This window comes from Chiloscyllium punctatum, chromosome 12 (assembly GCF_047496795.1).
Source record: "Chiloscyllium punctatum isolate Juve2018m chromosome 12, sChiPun1.3, whole genome shotgun sequence".
NCBI classification, from domain to species: domain Eukaryota; kingdom Metazoa; phylum Chordata; class Chondrichthyes; order Orectolobiformes; family Hemiscylliidae; genus Chiloscyllium; species Chiloscyllium punctatum.
In genome coordinates this window covers 8390146-8413872 of record NC_092750.1, presented here as the reverse complement: position 1 = coordinate 8413872, position 23727 = coordinate 8390146, and the positions used below count along the sequence as shown (strand labels likewise).

The 23727-nt window shown below is 47.2% G+C and overlaps 1 protein-coding gene across 2 annotated transcripts in view; it reads right to left on the bottom strand.

Moving 5' to 3' along the window:
- Window positions 1-23727, bottom strand: part of LOC140483586 (plexin-A1-like) — a 555554-nt gene that overhangs the window by 89007 nt on the left and 442820 nt on the right. For both annotated transcript variants that reach the window (XM_072581813.1, XM_072581815.1), the window contains exons 17-19: window positions 18737-18830; window positions 13614-13853; window positions 12731-12874 (exon numbers count right to left, since the gene is read on the bottom strand). In XM_072581813.1, the coding sequence (XP_072437914.1) occupies window positions 12731-12874; window positions 13614-13853; window positions 18737-18830 (478 nt within the window). The remainder of the gene's footprint in view (window positions 1-12730; window positions 12875-13613; window positions 13854-18736; window positions 18831-23727) is intronic.

The window sequence follows — 23727 nt, the reverse complement described above, 5'->3', positions numbered from 1 at the left end:
ACAGACACATCCACACACACGCACACTCTCGCACAGTCACACACACTCTCTCTCTAACAGACACACCCACACTCACAGTCACACACACACACACACACACACTCCCCATATCTGGCTCACATTACGTCTCCCCCCTCCCCCTGACCCCACCCCTACCCCCACGAACACACCCCTCCCCCTGCCCACAGGCACACTTCCCTAATGTCAAGGTGGGGAAGCATATCCCAGTGTGATGAATGACCTGGGAGGTTTGTCTCCAACTGAGTTTCTCACCCAGCGTCAGACCTACATATCACTGAGTGGACCATGTGAAATCTGTCTCTCTGCTTCAAATGCACATCACCTCTCGATGTCTGAGGAGCAGTCAATCCTCCGACCACACCAGCTCCAGCTGCTCAACAACAACCTATATTTGTGTAGCATCTTCAACGTGGTGGCATTACAACACAGAAGGAAGCCATTCAGCCCATCAAACTCATGACTACTCCCTGAAGTACAATCTGGTTACCTTTACCTTCCCCCACGTTGCTGTATGTCCGAAATCCTGCATGATCATATCACAGCACCAAACATATTTCCTCCTGAAATTATTCATTGTCTCCATTCCCATTTCCCTCAAAGACAGTGACTTGAGGTCACTGCTGAAGAAATGTCTATTGCACATTCCCCTGTATCTTTGATCTGAGGATTTCAAATATTTAAAAGTGCTTCACAGCAGCATCTCAGCACAAAGTGTAACACTGAGGCACATGGGAAAACACCAGAAATTAACCTGGAAAGCCAACTCTGTGGGACACAGGTTCAAGACCAACACAACAGACAGTAGAATTTGAATTGTAATTTTAAGGTGATTGGAGGAAGGTTTAGGGGAGATGTCAGAGTTTGGTTCTTTACACAGGGAGTGGTGGGTGCGGGTAGTAGATTAGATTCCCTACAGTGTGGGAACAGACCCTTCGGCCCAACCAGTCCACACCAATCCTCCAAAGAGTAACCCACCCAGACCCATTCCCCTGTGACTAATACACTGAGCACTATGGGCAATTTACCATGGCCAATTCACCTGACCTGCACATCTTTGGACTGTGGGAGGAAACCCGCGCAGACACGGGGAGAATGTGCAAACTCCACACAGACACTGACCCGAGGCTGGAATCTAACCCAGGACCCTGGTGCTGTGAGACAGCAGTGGTAACCACTGAGCCACGAGGTCGAGAGTGCGGTGTAGTGCTTTCCAAATGAAGGGCTTTTGCCGGAAACATCAATTCTCCTGTTCCTCGGATGCTGCCCGACCTGCTTTTCCAGTGCCACACTTTTTGTCTCGGACTCTCCAGCATCTCCTCACTTTCTCCTACTCACTACTGCCTTACCAACCTCAGCACTGTGCCCATTCGGTAACAGCCCATTTCTGATGAAGGGCTTATGCCCGAAATGTTGATTCTCCTCCTCCTCGGATGCTGCCTGACTGGCTGTGCTTTTCCAGCAACACACTCTCGACTCTGATCGCCAGCATCTGCAGACCTCACTTCCACCTCAGAGACATTAGGGACATTTAAGTGACTCTTGAATAGGCTCAGGGATGATAGTAAAATGAAGGGTATGTTGGTTAGTTTGATCTTAGAGTAAGATAAAAGGTTGGCATAACATTGAGGGCAGCAGGGCCTGTACTGTGCTGTACAGTTCTACGTTCTACGTAATTCATAAAATACATCTGGAATTAGCAGCTAGGCTGACAGTGTTTTTGCCTTTACTCATTCACAGGATGAGTCCAATGTAGAGTCAACCACAGTGCTGTGGGTCTGGAGTCACATGTCAGCCAGACCAGGTAAGGACGGCAGTTTCCCTCTCTAAAGGATGTTAGTGAACCAGATGGACAATTGAAAATGGACTCACGGTCATCATTAGATTCTTAATTCCAGATAATTTTTATTGAATTCAAATTCCACCATCAGCCATGGTGGGATTCGGACTCGGGTCCCCAAAACAGCATCTGGATCAATAGCCTAGTGATAATACCACTAAGCCATCACCTCCTCAGAGAACCAGGCACTACCATCAATCATAGAATCATTCAACATAAAATCCCTTCAATGTGGAAGCAGGTCATTCGACCCATTGAGTCCACACTGACCCTCTGAACAGATCCCACCCAGACCCACCCCCTTACCTTATCCCTGTAACCCCACATTTCCCATGGCTAATCCATCTAGCCTGCAGACCTTTGGACTGTGGGAGGGAACCAGTAATGAGGTAAAGATAGCTAGTTTCTTCCCCAGCAGGACTTGGTGAACAGTTTGGATATTGACATGTAACTCGATGGCATCACAATCAATTCTAGTGAAACCAGGTTTTCATTCCTCACCTTTGGATTCTCTGGCCCTGGAGCAGTTACTGATTGATATCCCCACCGTCACTATGGTTAAGGGCACGTGTACAGTGCTCAATCAGTACACAAGGCATTGGTGAGACCACACCTGGAGTATTGTGCACAGTTATGGTCTCCTTATTTGAGGAAAGATGTAGTAGTTATCATTGGAGACAGTTCACTAGATTGAAACCAGAGATTAGGGGTTTGTCATGTGAAGAGATATTGAACAGTTTAGGCAGATACTCTCTGGAATTTAGAATGATGGGGGGAGATCAAATTGAGGTATTCAAGATGATGAAAGGTGTGGATAAAATAGACAGTGAGTGGATGCTTCCTCTTGTGGGGCATTCTAAGACGAGAGGTTATAGTCTTAGGATAAGGGGGAACAAATTTAAAACAGAGTTGAGGAGAAACCACTTCTCCCAAAGGGTTGTGAATCTGTGGAATTCCCTACCCCAAAGTGTGGTGGATGCTGGGATAGTGAGTAAATTTAAGGAGGAGTTAGACAGATTTTTAATTGGTAATGGGTTGGAGGGGTATGGGGAGAAGGCAGGAAAATGGGGGTGAGGAGCATATCAGCCATGATCGAATGGTGGGGCAGACTTGATGGGCTGAATGGCCTAATTCTGCTCCTATAGCTTCCGAACTTATGAACTAAGGAGACGTTTGTGCTGGTGTACACCTATGTTTGAACCACCCGCCAAACCTGTTAGCAGCCCCCACCTCCAACAACCGAAGACAGGACGGATAATGATCCAAGAAATTCCAACCGTTGATATTTACAGTGACTCCGAGCCTGTCCCTGCCATCCAGCTCAGTCCCACCTTCCAGCTCCTGGTTCACAGCCTGAGAGATAACACCAACCTCAAGGGCCTGTCACAGTCCTTTCGAAATATGGTAAGGTTTCTACCTCCACCAGCCTTTCCTGGACCTGAGTGGGGGTGGCTAGTCATCAGGGAGATCAATCCGAAACTGGTCACACAACCATGCCACTGAAAAAGGCCCTTGACTGAAACCTCCATTGGCCAGTGTGGCTGAAGACCAACAATGGGTTTCACCACACGTGGTTGGACGGAGGACAGGGAGGGAGAGAAAGACCGTGGTGCAGTGGCCATGTCACTGGAAGAGGCTTAGGTAAATGTCCCGAGGAAAACTAGCTCAAATCCCATTGCTGTAGCCAATAAAAGTTCAACCTTCTGAGCAAAATTGAAGGCTGGCCTCAGGAATGGTTAAAAATCACACAACACCAGGTAATAGTCCAACAGGCTTATTTGGAAGCATGTGCTTTCGGAGTGCTGCCCCTTCAGTACCTGATGAAAGCTCGTACTTCCAAATAAACCCATTGGACGATAACTTTATTTTCAACTTTGTCCACCCCAGTCCAACGCCAGCACCTCCACATCTCAGTAATGGCGACCACATCGCCACCATCAATTGCAAAATCCCATTTGGTTCACAAGGAAGGAAATCTGCCATCCACACCTGGTCTGGTCTACACCTGACTCCAGTAACCCACCCAGACCCATTTCCCTCTGACTAATGCACCTAACACTATGGACAATTTAGCCTGGCCAATTCACCTAACCTGTACATCTTTGTGACTGTGGGAGGAAACCCATGCAGACACGGGGAGAATCCACACAGTCAGTTGCCCGACACACAGCAACATGGTTGACGTTTAACTGTCTTCCGAGAACAGCAAAGCAAGTTGCTCAGTTCAAAGGCTTTTTGGGACAAGCGATAAATGTGGACCTTGGGACCCAACGAATAAATAAAGGAAGGCTAGTTCCAGGTGGCATTCTCATGACAGATGAAATTCCATTCAATCTTCATCCTCACCCTGACGAGAAACTCTTGCCTTCTTCCCCAATGAAGGAATGGAAACTGAGAAACAGAGAAGATCCGAACAGGATGAGGCCACTCAGCCCTTTGAGCCAGCCGTGCTGTTCAATATAATCATGGCTGATCATCTAACTCTGTGCCCTGTTCCAGCTCTCCCACTATTCCTTAAGCTCTAAGAACTATATCTATCTCTTTCTTGAAAACAGTCAATGTTTCGGCCTCAGCTGCTTTCTGTGATAGAGAGTCCCACAAGCACACCATTTCTCCTCATCTCAGTCCGAAATGGCCTTCCCCTTCGACTGTGACCCCTGGTTGTGGTTTCTCCCTGTCATCAGGGACATCCTCCCTGTGTTTATTCCGTCGAATCCTGTTAGAATTTTATAGATTTCTATGAGATTCCCCTTCTCCATCCATTCTTTTAAACTCCAGTGATTACAGTCCTAAACAATTCAGTCTTTCTTCATACACAGTCCTATCATCCTAGGACAATGAGTGTGGATGTTCTTTGTTATTTTACTGGGCATGTTATTCAGAAGGGCATGTTAGGGTAGAGTTGTTCAAATGAGCTGCCACCATAACTTGCTGCTGAAATATCGTCAGAGTGGATTATTACTGCTCCATTAGCTCCCACCACTGTATTAAACACTCACTGCCTCATCCTTCACTCACTTACTACTGTCAAGAGTCACTCAAGACACAGTAAGACGCAGCAAACTCTTTACTTAATGAAACAGAGGCAACTGGTCACCAACCTGGCATCATGACAGATTCTTCAATCAAGCTGGCCCCTGCTCAACCCAATTTAAATGTATGAGAGGGGGATGTCAAGAGCTTACATTTGTATAGCACCGGTCACAGCCTCAGGATGTAACAAAGGCTTTAATGGGCCAGTGAAGAACCTGTACAGCCCCACTGACATGCAGGAAAATGCAGCAGCCAATCAGTGCACAGCAAGATCAGATTAGATTCCCTACCGTGTGGAAACAGGCTCATCAGCCCAACCCGTCCACAACAAACCGCCGAAGAGTAACCCACCCAGACCCATTTCCCTCTGACTAATGCACCTAATACTATGGACAATTTAGCGTGGCCAATTCACCTAGCCTGTACATCTTTGTGACTGTGGGAGGAAACCCACGCAGACACGGGGAGAATCCACACAGTCAGTCACCCGAGGCTGGAATCAAACCTAGTGAATGACCTCCTTCTGAACCCCCCCAAGCCAACATGTTATGGACAGAATATTCAGATATGGATTAGATCCAATCGGATGGCACAATTCATCTCACTCTGACTTGTTTTGTCGTTTCTGCGCATGGCCGAGATGATGGGATCAGTTTTGGGGAAGATGGTTGTAAGTTATGGCAGTAATTTCCTGCTGCATGAGGCAGCAGTGCTAACCTCTGAGCCACCGTACCACCCCAGGAGATCTCACAGGCGAGTGACGTGATAATGGACAGATGATCTGTTTGGAGTGGTGTTCAGGAGTAAACAGCCACCCAACCCCAACGGTTGAAAACTGAATACTTTTGACCCATGCCCCAATTGGAACCGAGTTGGAGGTAGCGCCTCATTCTCACAGCTAGGTGATTTGACCCCTATCTGATCTAGTCAGGATAGGGGGCGATGATCTTGAAGATGAACACAAGAAGCAAAATTAAGCCATTCAGCCCCTCAAGCCTGCTCTGCCTTTCAATACTATCCTGAGCGATCTCATTTTGTCTCCACGTCACTTTCTAGCCCACTCTCCATTACCCTTCAGCCCATTACTGGTTAAAGTCTGTCTACCTCCTCCTTCCAATTACTCGGTATATCCCCAGCATACACTGCACTCTGGGCCAGTGAACTCCACAGTTTCATGTCCCTTTGAGAGAAGTAATTTCTCCTGATCTCTGTTTGAAACCTGCTATTCCTCATCCTTCAGCCTATGACCTCTCGTTCCAGAGTGCCTCACATGAGGAAACATCCTCTCTAATCACAGGCTTAATGTTGAAGGATCTCAGACGTATAATGTTGGCCTGGATGCCCCAAGGCTGCTGTGAAGCCACTCTCCCGGCCACAGTGTCCTACCCCCACTCCCACTCCCATCACTTTGCTATGGAGAATTGGGGTGGGGGTGGGGGCGTGGGGGCTTTGCCTGACCAGGTCAACACTGAAGTGGCCACCATCAACCCTCCACCCTCCCACCTCTGAGGTCCCTGGCAGCGGTGAAATTCCAACCTCTGAGAGCTGCAGGCCCCCTCAGGGAATGGCATTGTCAGTGGCAGCAGAGGGTAAGAGATGTGGCAGTACGCCAGCCAAAGATGAGCAAGGACGGGTACCGTGAAGAGTGACAGAAATCCAGCTCCCCGCTCAAAAATAATGAGACCTTCAGATATTGTCAATGTCACTACCATCTAGAATAACTGTGAGTCCAAACTCCACAAGAACTAACCTCAACGCCTCAAAGAAAGAAAACACAATTGTTTCAAAAATACATTCATTCATCTCAAAAGTGGTGTAAGGAAATTGAGGTTTACTCTAAAAGAAGGATTATATATTGTGGAGCAGGGACATATCTTCAGTATAAGCTCCTTGGCAACCGTTGCCATGGGAGAAACAAGAGGGAGCAACAATACCATGGATTCCTTGTGGGTCACACACTTTTTGTTGTTCTTCATTTTTTCCTGGGATATGGGCAATGCTGGTTGACTTGACCATTGCAGTTGAAAGTTAGCCACTTTGGTCTGCATCTGGAGTTACATGCGGCCTAGATCTCCTTCAAAAGGCCACGGGTGAAGTAGATGGGCTTTGACAATCATCAATGGTGCTCATTGCTCCAACAAGGATTTTATGGCAGATATATTCACAAAACTGAATTCAGCAGCTGCTGTGGTGGGATGCGAGCCAGTGCCACCAGGGCATTACCCTTGCTGGTTCACGGTATTCCCACAACACCACTATCACACCACAGGCTCCAAGCTGCCAAACGCAGCAGGAAATTACTGCCATAACTTAACAACCATCTTCCCCAAAACTGATCCCATCATCTTGGCCATGCGCAGAAACGACAAAACAAGTCAGAGTGAGATGAATTGTGCCATCCGATTGGATATAATCCATACCTGAATATTCTGTCCATAACATGTTGGCTTGGGGGGTTCAGAAGGAGGTCATTCAGCCCATTGAGTTCCCTCAGCCAATCAATCAGATCACCGGCTGATCAACCTTAACTAATAAATCTGCTCATTTCAGCCTCAAGTATTCTCAATGATCCAGCCTTGACCACCCTTTTCAGTAAAGAATTGCACAGAGTTATGACCCTCTGAGAAAAGAAATTCCTCCTCATCCCCGTCCTCAATGGGCAACCACTTACTCTGAGATGATTCCCTCTGGTCCTAGACTCTCCCACAAGCGGAAACAATCTCTCCACATCTACCCTATCAAGTCCCTGAAGAATTCTACGTATCAAGAAGGCCCCTTTTCATCCCTCAACATTTCAACAAGTACAGGCCCAATCTACTCAGCCTCTCTTCATAAGACAGTCCCTCCGTCGCTGGTATCATCCAGGTGAACCTTCTCTGGACTGCTTCCAATATCACTGTATCATTCCTCAGATAAGGAGCCCATAATGGTTTGTAGTAATCCAGCTGCGGCCTGACTAGTGGTTTGTATAATTCTAGTAAAACCTCCCTATATTTATTCTCCATTCGCTTTGAAATAAAAGCTGACATTCTACCTGCCCTCCTTATTACTTGCTGAACTTGGGGGTTGTTTTTTTTTGTAATTCATGCAAGAAGACTCCGAAATCTCTCACAGCTTTCTCCCAATTTTCTTCCCCCATTCTCTGCTCTTCTTGCGCTCTACAGGGGACACTGTTTTATTCTTTAACCTCCATTGGCTAAAATAAATTCCTCAAAACAATTTAGAATTAGAATTGCTTATGGTGTGGAAACAGGCCCTTTGATCCAACAAGTCCACTCCAAAGGGTAACCCACCACCCTATATTTACCCCTGACTGATAATCTACACTAGGGGCAGTTTAGCATGGCCAATTCACCCTGGCCTGCCCATCTTTGGATTGTGGGAGGAAACCCACGCAGACAGGGGGAGAATGCGCAAACTCCACACAGACATTCACCCAAGGCTAGAATCGAACCTGTGTCCCTGGTGCTATAAGGCAGTGATGCTAACCACTGAGCCACCATGCCACCCACTGAACTTCTGTGTCACCCATACATGTCTTCATGATTCTCAGTCCTGATCCTCCAAAAGCGTCCCTTCATTAGTAATTTGTTCCATCTTATGCTCAGGGCTGAAGGTGACGAGTCTCAGTTAAAGTCACTGTCTGAATAAACCCGAACCCTAGGATAATGGGTGGCACGGTGGCACAGTGGTTAGCACTGCTGCCTCACAGCGCCAGAGACCCGGGTTCAATTCCCGCCTCAGGCGACTGACTGTGTGGAGTTTGCACGTTCTCCCCGTGTCTGCGTGGGTTCCCTCCGGGTGCTCCGGTTTCCTCTCACAATCCAAAGATGTGCAGGTCAGGTGAATTGGCCATGCTAAATTGCCCGTAGTGTAGGTAAGGGGTAGATGTAGGGGTATGGATGGGTTGCGCTTCGGCGGGGCGGTGTGGACTTGTTGGGCCGAAGGGCCTGTTTCCACACTGTAAGTAATCTAATCTAATCTAATAATGCTCACAGGACAGGGAGTCAAATCCCACCAGGGCAGACGGCAAAATGTAATAAGAATCTGAAAAGGAAAGCTAACCTAGTGATGATGGAGTCAATTGTTGCAACACCCCATTTTAAAAAACTCATACACAAAACGAGAGCATTACTGGCTAGGCAACATTTATTGCCCAGAGGGCAGTTAAGAGTCAACCACATTGCTATGGATCTGGAGTCACATGTAGGCCAGACCAGGTAAGGATGGCAGATTTCCTTCCTGATGGGTTTTTTTGACAACTGATTCACAGTCATCACTAAGATTCTTAATTCCAGATATTTTTAATCAACTTCAAATTCCACCATCTGCTATGGCAGGATTCAAACCCTGACCCCCAGAACATTACCTGGGTCTCTGGGTTACCTCTGGATTCCTGATGAAGGACTTTTGCCCAAAGTTTTCCTGATCCTCAGATGCTGCCTGACCTGCTGTGCTTTTCCAGCACCACTATAATCTTGTCTCTGGATTAATAGTCGAGTGATAATACTCTAGGTCATCACCTTCCCTGCTTGGTTTATTAATTCTTTTACGGGAAGGAAATCAGCCATCCTTATCTAGTCTGGCCTACATGTAACTCCAGATCCACCGTAAATGTGGGAGGCTTTTAAATTACGGGTGGATAATTAATGCAGGCCTAGCCAGTGATGCTCACAACCCACGAACAGATTACAAAAGGGCGTGTATGTATGGGCAGACTAGGAGACTGAGCAAACACTCCCCACTTGCCTGGATAGGTACAGCTCCAACAACACTCAAGAAACTCAACACCATCCAGGAGAAAGCAGCCTGATCGATTGGCACCACATCCCCAAACATTCACTCCCTCTGCCACCAATGCATGGTAGCAGCAGTGTGTACTATCTACAAGGTGTACTGAAGAAATTCACCAAAGATCCTCAGACAGCACCTTCCAAACACACGACCACCACTTTCATTGAGAAGGACAAGGGCAGCAGATACATGGGAACACCACCCCCTGCAAGTTCCTCTCCAAACCACTCACCATCCTGACTTGGAAATATACCGCCGTTCCTTCACTGTCGCTGGGTCAAAATCCTGGAATTCCCTCCCTAAAGGGCATTGTGGGTCAACCCACAGCAGGTGGACTGCAGCGGTTCAAGAAGGCAGCTCACCCCCACCTTCTCAAGGGGCAACTAGGGACAGGCAATAAATGCTGGGCCCAGCCGGTAATGCCCACGTTCCACAAGAGAATAAAAAAAGCTTGCAGAATAAAAAGAATGCTCTCTCTTTTTATCCTGGCGTCTGGTCCCACTCTATCACTGCCCCTAATGCATTTCCAAAGGAAAATTAGCTCAGAAAAAAACAGTCAGTTCTGGCTGGCTCTGGGAAAGCCTCATATCAGCACTTCGTTAGGGCAGCACAAAGTAATTTTAAATCTTCTTTGCAAATAAACACGCTGATGAATTTCTGTGAGGCTTATTGCTGGGTTTTAGCCCTTTAAATCCATCCGAGATTTTGCAGACTTGGAGCGAGCGAGGGAGGCATAATTAAAAATAAGCCTTCAGAATGTATACTTAAGATCAAAGTGAAAGTAGGGTTTTGCTGTGTTACTTCCTATGACTCATTTTAAAATTCAATCTTCACCAGGGGTGTGGTAGACAAGACAAATTTGTTTTTTGTAGGAAAATAAAAGCTGCAGAGTATGGCAACAACAGGCGAGTGGGATTTTCATTTGTTTTGTGCTGGTGAACACTGAGTACAGTCAGTTCTGCTATAACGCGATGATTGTGTTCTTGTACGACCCCGTATGATAGAAAAGTCACGCTTTAGAAACAGCGCTTAAAGTGTTGGTGATGTAATCGCATCACAGCCAACCCCCGATTTAAAAGTTTGCGCTTTAGACACAGCATTACAGTGAGTTTGCGTGGACCAAACGCACGTTATAGATCGGCACAACAATCGATTTTTGTCGGTGTCCCTTCCATCTTTGAGGTGCTGGCGAGATCGGCACTTGTTGCCAGTCCCTGGTTATTCCTGAGAGGGTCGGTGACAGGGTTCCCACTTGGGGCCTGTGTGTGGTAACGGGGTTCCTTGCGAACAAAGGTTTTGCAGTGATGATGGAGACAGCCCAAGTTGGGGCTGGCTTCATGTTCCATTTCCTTCAAAAATAAAGACCAAGACTTTACTTGCTTTCCCTATTACACGCTAAACATGGATGCTCATTTCTTTAAATAATGTAATGTTCTGGTTTCATGAGGTCTACACAGCACAGGAAAAAGGCTCTTTGGCCCATCTAGTTTATGCTGTTCAAAAGTAATCACCTCACTATTCTACTCCCATTCTCCAGCATGTGGCCCACAGCCTTGGCATCACAAGTACACATCTAAACGCTGCTCAAACGGCACAGTGGCCCAGTGGTTAGCACTGCTACCTCGCAGCTCCAGGGAGCTGGGTTCGATTCCAGCCTTGGACGACAGTCTGGTGGAGTTTACACATTTTCCCTGTGTCTGTACAGGTTTCTGCCTGCTGCTCCAGTTTCCCCCCATAGTCTAAAGATACACAGGTTAGGTGGACTGGCCATGGGAAATTGATCATAGTGCCCAAGCTAGGTGGGTTAGCCATGAGGAATGCAGCGTCACAGGGGCAGTGGAGGGGCTCTGGGTGGGATACCCTTTAGAGGGTTGGTATGGACACAATGGGCTGAATGGACTGCTTCCACACTATAGGGATTCTATGATTATGAGGATTTCAGCCTCTCCCACCCTTCCAGGCACTGAGTTCCATCAGTATTCAAGTTAAATTGATTGAAGGCAAACTCATCTTGGTAACAGTGACTATGAAACTACTGGATCATTGTAAAAACCCATCTGATTCACTCATGCCCTTTAAGGAAGGAAATCGTTGTCCTTACCTGGAATAGCCTGTATGTGACGCCAGGCATACAGCAATGTAGAATCATAAAATCCCCTACAGTGCAGAAAGTGGCCATTTGGCCCATTAACAACACACCAACCATCCAAAGAACATCCTGCCCAATTCCCACAACCTTTTATCCTGGCTAGCCCACCTAGCCTACACATCCCCAGATACTACAGAGAAAGGGGAGATGATGGCCTAAATGGCATGATCACCCAATTATTAAACAGAGACCTATGTAATACTCCAGGGACCTGTGTTTCAATCCTTTCATGGCAGATGGTGGAATTTGAATTCAATATTTAAAAAATCTGGAATTAAGAATCTACTGACGACCATGAATTCATTGTCAATTGCTGGGAAAACCCACCTGGTTCAATAATGTCCTTTGGGGAAGGAAACTGCCATCCTTACCTAGTCTGACCTACATGTGACTCCAGACCCACAGCAATGTGGTTGACTCTTGAACTACCCTCTGGACAATTAGGGATGGGCAATAAATGCTGGCCTAGCTGGTAAGACCCACATCCCATGAATGAATACAAAAATTTAGCAAAACCAATCCACTCTGACCTGCACCTCTTCGGATTGTGGGGGGAAACCAGAGCACCTGGAGGAAACCCACACAGACACAGGGAGAATGTACAAACTCTGCATAGACAGTCGCCCGAGGCTGGGTCCCTGGCATTGTGAAGCAGCAGCACTAACCACTGAGCCACCGTGTTCCCCCAGCTAACTGTTAACCACCCTCTGAAAGGGACTTGCAATACGTCCATTTTGAATTTTTATCTCTGAAAAAGAACAGTGTGCAGTGGAGGGAGTGGGGGTGGGGATGTGAGGTGGGGGCCATGATTCTCAGCGCAGGTTCTGAGACAGGGCGCAGGCAGGAAGGGCTGGACAGTCTCCTCCTGTGAGTACACACACTAAACACACACTCACCATAACCTTGTGCTCGCCAGTCAGGTTGGGCGGCTCACACAGGAGCTGGGTCTCCGAGACGGTCAACACACAAGCATTCTCCCCGATTAACACCGTGTAGTTCAACTTGACGTTTCCAGGAGCGTTGGGAATCAGGTTCCTCCCCTACAAACAGAGACAAAGACCAAATGGGTTTCCATCCCACACAGCACCACCAGCCCACACGTCCATCTCAATGTGTCCGTGCGCCATTATTTTGCCAAAGGTAAGCCACGGGAAGGTTGAGAAAAGAAAAAGCAAACATCGCTGCTGAGAAGTAGACCATTTGGCCCATTGTGTTGAGACTAGCATCACACCCTGTGGAAGGGGCTTAGGGGTGAGGGTGAGCTGTGGTATCAGGGAGGGAAGAGCTACCAGTGAGAGGTGCTCAGTCAGGTGGGCAAATTGAGAGGGTGGGGGAACGATCAAGGGAGAGGGGGAGTGAAAGGAGTAGGGAGAGATGGGAGGGGGTGGGGAAGTGTGAGAGGATGGGCAAAAGGTGGGGGGGGGGGGGGGGGGAGGGTGAACAAAAAACCTTCCTCACTCACTCACATACACACACACAAAGACACACACACTAGTGACACGCAGCTGTTCATAAAAACACAAGCCCACTCACATCATTTGACAATATGAACAAATGCAGCTATAACATTAATTAGAAAGAAACTAAACTGTAGACGCATGGAAAAGGGGATTTGTATTTGACCTGAGCACAGAAGTGGATACTTTTCAGAAATCTACAGAGATCCTGAGTCACACTGACTCACTCAGCCTTGACATCCCATGGCCTTCCCCATTAAGAGAGACAGTGGCCCCAAAGTGTGGAGAGGGGTAACCAGTCCTGACTTTACTGAGTTCTCACCTTCAGGATAACTGGCGAACTGGGCTTGAGCTCAACAATTCCGGACGGACTCAGCATCTCAAAGATGGGGTCCGGGTAATAAGTGAATCCCGTTCCATTGATGATCAGCACCGACTGCACGTTGTCCATGACAAAGCCAATCTCGTCGGGCTGAGATGGACTTTCCAGGGAGGTTTGCCCACTGTTTGCGATGGATGGAGCCTTGCAGATCATGGCAGTGTCATTTAACACCTTGCATTCCTGTGGGAGGGACACAGTTTCTCTTATAAGTTAACAAGCACTTGTTTTTAATCTGTAAGACAGTAAAACATCACATGGGAACATTGTCAAACACTGTTTCACAGTGAATCACCATGAAGTAAAATTAGAGAAAACAGCAGCAACAGGCCATTCTGCCCGAGAGTCTGTTCCATCCCACAATTTGATATTGGTCGATCCACTCACTCACCCGGGTTCTGTAACTTTTAATATGCTTGAAAACTAAAATTCTGTCAATCTCAAGGCTCTGAAATGTTTCATTTTCAATTGAACTCCAACCAGAACACTTCTTTAGGAAGGGGACAAGGGAGACGGTGAGAGAGGATGGACTGATGGCAATGTCAATGGACTTGACATCCAGAGTCACAAATAGGGGAAGGGTTCAAAACTCAGCGGCTGGAATTTAAATTCAATTCACAAAATCTGGAATTAAAAGATAGGCTCAGCAATGGTGGCCATGATTGTTCCAAAAACTCATTGATTTCATGAATGTCCTTCAGGAAAGGATATCCAGCCTGGCCTACCTGTGACACCAGACCGACAGCAACGTGGTTGACTCTAAGCTGCCCTCTGATATGGTCAGGTGCTTCCTGAAGAAGGGCTTTTGCCCAAAACGTCGATTCTCCTGCTCCTTGGATGCTGCCTGACCTGCTGCACTTTTACCAGCAACACATTTTTTTAGCTCTGATATGGTCAAACAAGCTACTCAGTTCTCTGGGGTCAGTCCAATATTTCAGATTTAGTAACTGAATTTAAATTCCACCAACTGCCATGGCAGGATTTGAATCCGTGATCCCAGAGCATTAGATTAGATTACCTACAGTGTGGAAACAGGCCTTTTAGCCCAACTCGTCCACACCCACCTTCCAAAGACGAACCCACCCAGCCTCATTTCCCTCTGACTAATTGACCTAACATTATGGGGCAATTTGGCATGGCCAATTCACCTGGCCTGCACATCTTTGGACTGTGGGAGGAAACCAGAGCACCCGGAGGAAACCCGCACAGACACTGGGAGAATGTGCAAACTCCACACAGATAGTCACCTGAGGCTGGAGTCGAACTTAGGACCCTGGTGGTGTGAGGCAGCAGTGCTAACCACTGAGCCACTGCGCTGCCCAATGGGCCAATGGATTACTAGCAACACCGTGCACACCACCACCACCACCACCACCACCATCCCCCACACCCCCCCACGCTGAAGATAAAACAAAGAACTGAAAATGCTGGAGACCTGAAACAAACAAAAACAGAAATTGTTGGAGAAACTCAGTGGGTCTGAAAGTATCGGCGGAGACACACAGAGTCATTGAGTCAGACAGGATGGAAACAAACCCTTTAGTTCAACTAATCCACACCAACCGTGTTCCCAAACAAAACAAGTCCCACCTGTCTGCACTGGGACTATATCCTTCCAAACCTGTCCAATTCATGAACTTATCCAAATATCTTTTATATGTTATAACTGTAACTGCATCCACCACTTTCTCTGGCAGCTCATTCCACACACGAACTGCCCTCTGTGTAAAAACATTGCCCCTCATATCCTTTTTAAATCTTTCCCCTCTCATCTTAAAAGTTTGGCCCCTAGTTTGAAATTCGCCACCTCAGGGAAAAGACTCTTGCCATTCACCTTATTGATGCCCCTCATGATTTTATGAAGCTGAATGTTGCTGAGGTGCCCTGTGTTTGAATACTGAAGAAATGTATTAATTAAGCGCTTCCCCTATGTTCTCAGATTCCAGGCACAACTTCCCACTAGTATCTTTGATTGGCCCTAATCTTACTCTAGTCATTCCTTTATTCCTGATATACCTATAGAAGGAATAGATTTTCCTTGATCCTATCCACCAACAACTTCTCATGTCCCCTCCTGGCTCTTCTTAGCTCTCTCTTTAGATCTTTTCTGGCCAACTTGTAACTCTCAAGCCCCCTAACTGAACCTTCACACCTCATCCTTACATAAGCCTTCTTTTTCCTCTTGACAAGAGCTTCAACTTCTTTAGTAAACCGTGGCTCCCTCTCTCAACAACTACCTCCCGGCCTGACAGGTATATACTTATCAACGACCCACAGTAGCTGTTCCTTGAATAAACTTCACATTTCAAGTGTGTCCATTCTCTGCAGTTTCCCATCCTATGGATCCTAAATCTTGCCTAATCACATCATAATTGCCTTTCCCCCAGTTATACCTCTTTCCCTGCGGTATATGCCTATCTCTGCCCATAGCTCTTGTAAACACTATCTCCAAGGTGCTCACCTACCTCCAAATCTAACACCTGATTGGATTGATTCCCCAGTACCAAATCCAATATGGCATCTCTCCTGTTGGCCTGTCTAGATACTGTGTCGGAAAACCCTCCTGCACACATTGAATAAAAACTGACCCATCTAAACTACTTGAACTATTGTATTCCCAGTCAATATTGGGGAAGTTAAAGTCCCCCATAACAACTACCCTGTTACTCTCGCTCCTATCCAGAATCATCTTTGCTATCCTTTCCTCTACATCCCTGGAACTATTCAGAGGCCTGTAGAAAACTCCCAACAGGGTGACCTCTCCTTTCCTGTTTCCTACCTCAGCACAAACTACCTCAGTGGATGAGTCCTCAAACGTTATCTCAGCTGCTTAATACCACCCTTGATTAACAATCCCACACCTCCTTCTTCTACCATTTTCTCTGTTCTTGCTGAAACATCTAAATCGCAGAATCTGCAATAACCATTCCTGTCCCTCCTCCGGCCAAGTCTCTGAAATGGCTAAAACATCGAAATCCCAGGTACCAACACATGCTGCAAGTGCACCCACCTTATTCTGGATGCTCCTGGCATTGAAGTACACACATTCCAAACCAACATCCTGATTGCTGGTACCCGCTCACGACCTTGTAAACCTATCCCTGACCTCACTACCCTCAACCTCCTGTACACTGGAACTACAATTTAGGTTCCCATCCCCCTGCTGCATTAATTTAAACTCCCGCGAAGAGCATTCGAAAATTTCAACACCCGCGTCCCCACCCCCCCCACCCCAACCCAAGGAGTTTTGTACTCCTCTGGTTCAGATGAAGACCATCTTGTTTGTAGAGGTCCCACCTTCCCCAGAATAAGCCCCAATTATTCAAGAATCGGAAACCCACTCTCCTGCACCATCCCTGCAGCCATGTGTTCAGCTCAGTGCTCTCTCTGTTTATAGCTTCACTAGCACGTGGCACTGGCATCAAACCAGAGAGAACAACTCAGTTTGTTCTAGCTCTAAGCTTCCTCCCTAGCTCCCTGACTTTCTGCCTTAGATCCCCACCTTTCTTCCTCCCTATGTCGTTGCTGCCTATGTGGTCCAGATCAGCCATGATCTCACCATCTGAAGATGCGCAGATTAAGTGGACTGGCCATGCTAACTTAGCCATAGTGTCCAGGGATGTGTGGGCTAGCCATGGAAATGCATTGTTACGGGGATAAGGTTGGGTGGGTCTGGTTGGGATGCTCTTCAGGAGACAGTGTGGATTTGATGGGCAGAAGGTCCCTGCTTCCACACTGTAGGGATTCTATGATCTTATTGAGTGGCGGAACAGGCTCAAAACAAGATCAGAAGTTGCTGGCAGCACCTTTGAAGAGAAATCTGAGTTAATGTTTCGGGGTCTAGTGACCCTTCTGAGAACAGGCTCAAAGGCCCAACAAGCCTCATTGCGGTGTAAGCCTGTTTCTCTTTAAATAGATGTGCCCTGACCAGTTGGCTGTTGCCACCATTTTCTGATTTTCAGAACTGAAGTAAAAATAACATCGGCCAATGGGAAATAAATTGCCCCACAATGCTCCACACAGACAAAGTTGGAGAGTCATAGACATGTACAGCATGTAAACAAACCCTTTGTTCCAACTGGAAAAAGTGAGGTCTGCAGATGCTGGAGATCAGTGTCGAGAGTGTGGTGCTGGAAAAGCACAGCCGGTCAGGCAGCATCCGAGGAGGAGGAGAATCGACGCTTCGAGCATAAGCCCGTCAAGCATAAGCTTGTGGGCCAAGGGGACTGAGTCCCACCACCACGCCTCCCATTTATATCTTAGCCCCCTTGGCCCACAAGCCTAATTCCTAATGAAGGACTTGTGCTCGAAACATCAATTCTCCTGCTCCTCGGATGCTGCCTGACCTGCTGTGCTTTTCCAGCACCACACTGTTCGGTCCAACTCATCCATGCCGACCATATTTCCTAACCTAATCTCGTCCCAGTTGCCTGCATTTCGCCCATATTCCTCCAAACCCTTCCTATTCATATATCCATCCAGATGCCTTTTAAATGTTGTCACTGTACCAGCCTCCACCACTTCCTCTGGCAGCTCATTCCATACACGCACCACCCACTGTGTGAAAAAGTTGCCCTTCGGTCCCTTTTAAAGCTTTCCTCTCTCACCTTAAACTTACATCCTCTAGTTTTGCACTCTCCCACCCCACGAAAAGACCTTGGCTATTTCCCCTATCCATGTCCCTCATGATTTTATAAACCTCTTGTAAGGTCACCCCTCAGCCTCCGACGCTCCAGGGAAAACAGCCCCAGCCTGTTCAGCCTCTCCCTATAGCTCAAACCCTCCAACCCTGGCGACATCCTTGTAAATCATGTCTGAATTCTCTCAAGTTTCACAGCATCTTTCCTATAGCAGGAAGACCAGAATTGGATGCAGCTTCCAATGTCCTGTACAGCCAAAACCAGACCTCCTGACTCTTATTCTCAGTGCATTGACCAATAAAGGCAAACTTACCAAACGCCATCTTCACTCCCCTGTCTACTTGGGACTCTACTGCTCAAACCTCCACTTGCATATCAAGGCTCAGGAACTGCATGTGGTTAAAGATTGAACATTGATGTACTCACGTTTGTGGACTGCACACTGCCATATTTGGCCCGAATCTTTGGCTCTTGTATGGTGGCAAGGTTGGTTCCAGTCACGATGAGTGGCGTCCCCCCACTTTGTAACGACACAGGAGCCCAGAGGCAGAGAGAAGAGCACAGAGAGTGAGAGAACAACAGGGGAAAAATTAGCACGCGGGTGAGAAATTTATTCAGCATTCCCACTCCTGGAGGGCTCCATCTCCCCATCATTCCTACATGATTATGCCCCATTTCCAGACTGATGGTATGACAATTCCTCCAGTCCTGGTGACCCTCCAGTATCTCACACTACAGGCCATTATTGTCACACCCACTGGAGCACTGTCAGCTCATGGGGTCAAGTTCCAGTCCATGTCCAGCTCTATGCTGCAGGATGTGTTACACTGTCAGAGGTGAGAGAACTCCAATGGTAGACAAACCCAAATTTGTCACCTGAAGTATTTTGATGATGAGATGATTAGATTTCCTACAGTATGGAAACAGGCCCTTCGGGCCAACTAGTCTATACCGACCCTCCGAAGAATGACCCACCCAGACCCATTCCCCCTAACTAATGCACCTCGCTTTACCGGCAATTTAGCATGGCCAATTCACCTGACCTGCACATCTTCAGATTGTGGGAGGAAACCGGAGCACCCGGAGGAAACCCACGCAGACACGGGGAGAATGTGCAAACTCCATACAGACAGGCGGAAATCAAATCCAGGTGCTGTGAGGCAGCAGTGCTAATCACTGAGCCACTGTGCCGCCCCTGTGAAGGGAAGGAATTCTGCCCTGTGCTGGGCATTGCATGCAGTTTGATTAATTACGGAAACACGGGTGATTTAATTGATGGGGGATAATCAGTGAAAAAGACCGCAGGATTCAGTGAGGAGTAAAAACTGTTCAGTTGTATGTGATAATACATCCGAAATGGAACTTGACTAGCCATATCAATACAAGAGCAGGCCAGAGGCTAGGAATCCTGCATCAAATAACCCACCTCCTGACTTCCCAAAGCCTGTCAGGAATGTGATGATTACTCCCCACTGGCCTGGATGGGTGCAGCTGCAACAACACTCAAGAAGCTCAACACCATCTAGGACAAAGCAGCTCAATGGTTTGCACCCCAGACACTACTTTCAACATTTATTCCCTTCACCACTGACACACAAGGGTAGCATCGACACGATGCACTGTAGGAATTCACCAGAGCTCCTCAGAGTGCACTTTCTAAACAGAGATCTTCTCCTATCTGGAAGGACAAGGGCAGCAGATACATGTGAACACCTTCAGGTTCCCCTCCAAGTCACTCACCATCCTGACTTGGAAATATATCACAGTTCCCTTCATTGTCGCTGAGTCAAAATCCTGTAAATCGATCCCAGCAGTGCTGTAACCGAGGAACAGGAAAGTCAACCCTTTGGGACAAAACCCTTCGTCCTTTTAGCCCGAAACGTTGACTTTCCTGCCCCTCAGATGCTGTCTGACCTGTTGTGCTCTTCCTGCTTGACATCTATCCACTCTGACTTCGGATATCTGCAGTCCTTACTGTCTCCAGCAGTACTGTGGATGTCCTCGGATGACTTTGGACTGCAGCGGTTCAGGAAGGCAGCCCACCACCACCTTCTCAAGGGGCAATTAAGGACAGGCAATAAATGCTGGCCCAGCCAGTGATACTCACAGCTCAAGAATGTAAAAAAGAACTTCAAAATTGCAGACTTTTCAGAAAATGGGGCACTTAATCTTTAAAAAGGCGCAATCTATCCTACTCAGCTGGATATAAGCAAAACAAATTAATAATGCACGATACGAGTCTGCAAAAGGCAGTTAACAAAAACCGACATTCACTCTGCTCTTTTGTGCAGGGATTCTCAGAGTGTATCATTAAACCATGAATAATTCCCCAATTCCACTGACAGCTTCCTCCTCTCAAGTTAACACAACGTGACAGCGCCGAAACTCAGGACTCTGCCCGGGGTGGTCTGGCAGCTTAACATTGCGTGAGAATGCCATCCCGGATAATTGCCCGCTTGGTTATGAAGAAACCCACTGTCTGCAGACAACAGACAGACTGCAATGTCCCTGTGCACACTGATGCTTAGTCACGGGAGCAGGAGGAGACCACTTCAGCTTCCTCAACCATGTGCACCCACCCGATTCAATCAATCGGAAGGCAAATGGAATGCCGGTCTTTATTCCAAAGGGAATGGAGTATAAACATAGGGAGGTCTTGCTACAACTACATGAGGCATTAGTCAGACCACACCTAAAACACTTGGTCCCTTATCTGGCACTGGAGGCAGTCCAGAGAAGGTCAGTCCTGGGTGTGGAGGGGCTGTCTTATGAGGAGAGATTGAGTGGGTCAAAGCCATCGAGGTCTACATCATGGAAAAAGGCCCTTTGGCCCATCACATCTGTGCTGGTCAAAAACACCCACCTCACTATTCCAATCCCATTTTCCAACACCTGACCCATAGCCTTATATGGTTTGGCATCACAAGTGCACACCTAAATGCTTGTAGAGTCATAGAGATACACAGCACGGAAGCAGACCCTTCAGTCCAACACGTCAATGTTGATCAGATATCCTAACCTAATCGAGACCCATTTGCCAGCACTTGGCCCATATCCCTCTGAACCTTACCTATTCATGTACCCACCCAGATGCCTTTTAAATGTTGTCATTGTACCAGCCTCCACCACTTCTTCTTGCAGCTCATTCCATACACGCACCACCCCGCTGCGTGAAAACTTTGCCCCTTAGGTCCTTTTGATATCTTTCCCCCCACACCCTATACCTGTGCCCTCTAGTTCTGGACTGCCCCACCCTTCTACAATGTTTTGAAGGTTTTTCCCTCTCCCACCCTTCCAGGGAGTGAGTTCCAGATTCCCACCACCCTCTGGGTGAATTATTTTTCCCCCACATCCCCTCTAAACCTCCCGCCCCTCATTCTAAATCTATGCCCCTGGTCATTTGACACAAAAACAGAAAATGCTGGAGAAACTCAGCAGGTCTGGCAGGATCTGTGGTGAGAAAAGGCAGAGTTAACATTTGGGTGCAGTGATCCTTCTTCAGGTCTCTGGTTCTGCAGAAGGAAGGGTCACCAGACCTGAAACATTAACTCTGATTTGTCTCCACAGATGCTGCCCGAGGTTTTCCAGCAATCTCTGGTTTTGTTTCAGATTCCCAACATCCACAGTTCTTTTGGTATCCCCCCAGTCATTGATCTTGGAGTTGTACTCATCGGATTTTCGAAGAATGGGAGGAGTTATTGAGGAGTTATGGAGGACTCTTCAGGGATTTGACAGGACAGATGCTGAGAGGTTATTTAGGGCATTTCACAGCTGAGTGAACCAGTTCTCATTTTGGGATTACGCTTACTTGGATCAGAATCTTCCAACTGACTGATGAATTTACGAAGAAGAAAATTATCCACAGAGGAATGTGTGATGATGCTCTGATGCAAGTTCTGCCAGTCACGAGCATGTGATTAAACCACACAGATGAACAGAGATGTGGAACCCTCGCTCTGAAATTCTGATGAGATGGATATCAATCGAAAAGGTCAAAACAGTAAGCGAGACATTGTTGTTCAGGAGGGGCTAAAGGGAGACAGAAGTAAAGCGTGGAGATGGGGTTTAAGTGTACTTCAGCCGTGATCGAACTCGACATTGACAGCAAAGGCCTGAGGAGATGAGATCGCCTCCCCACTGTTCCTACCTTCCTTAACCCCAGCTGCTGAAGTTAGATGGCATCAGACAAAGGCAGTGCAAGGGTTGCCATAACTTGTCTCACTGCCTTGCTCTCTCTGCGACTTGCTCCCCCAATTCTTCGAAAGAGACAGATATATCAATCGTGGAATAAAGTACAGTACAGGCCTTTCAGCCCTCAATGTTGTGTTGACCTTTTGTCCCACTCTATGATCAAACTAACCTACATACCCTTCACTTTACTACCATACACATGCCTATCCAAGAGTCACTTAAATATGCCTCATATATCTGACTCTACTTCCACTGCTGGCAGTGCATTCCACACACCCACCGCTCTCTGAGTAACCACTTTCCTGACCCCTTCCTACCGAAAGGTCCATGGGTTAAGATGTCAGATCCAAAACAGATCAGACTGTTCCTTTCCCATCTTTCACTTTTGAGGTTCACCCACTCAATTAGAATGGAGTATCTGGTTAAGAGAGCCCTCCTCAGTTTGAACTAATCTCCAACATCCCTGATCCTGAGTCAGCACACTGATGACCACCCGGTCAATGGCTTAATCATGAATGAATTCATCTCTGTCAACTTCCTAGGGGCTTACCATTGACCTGGATCAGCCAGACACATACTGCTGCTATGAGAGAAGGTCAGAGGCGAGACCATCTGTGGCTATCCACTTGCCTGAATGAGTGCAGCTCCAAGGAGCTCAAAACCGTCTAGGGTTTCTGTCGAAACATTTTCCAGGTCTCTCTGAACACAGGACCAGTCCTAAGGTGACTGGAGGATTACAAATGTGGCACCGTTGTTTCAGAAAGGGGCAAAGGGTAACACAGGAAACTCAGCTAGATGTCAGTTGTGGGAAAACTGACAGAGGCCATAATATGGGATAAGGTAAATATAAACTTAAAGAAAAATAAGTTCATCCTTGACAGTCAACATGGCTTTGTCAAGGGCAGGTCATCTCTGACAGATTAAATTGAGTTCTTTGGTGAGTTGACACAGATAGTGGATGACAGTAGTGCTGTGAATTGCATATCTGGACTTTCAGAAAGCATTTGATATATTGCCAAATGGCAGGTTGGTTAGCAAATTAGGAACGCTTGGGATTGAGGGATCCTTGGCAGCACGGATTAGAAGCTGGGTCAAGGATCGGAAGCAGAGGCTAGGTATAGATGGGCATTTCTCAGACTGACGATGAAAGTGGTGTTGGGACCCTTGCTTTTTCTGACTTATAGAAACAATTTGGAGATGCGTGTTGAGGGTAAAATCTCTAAATT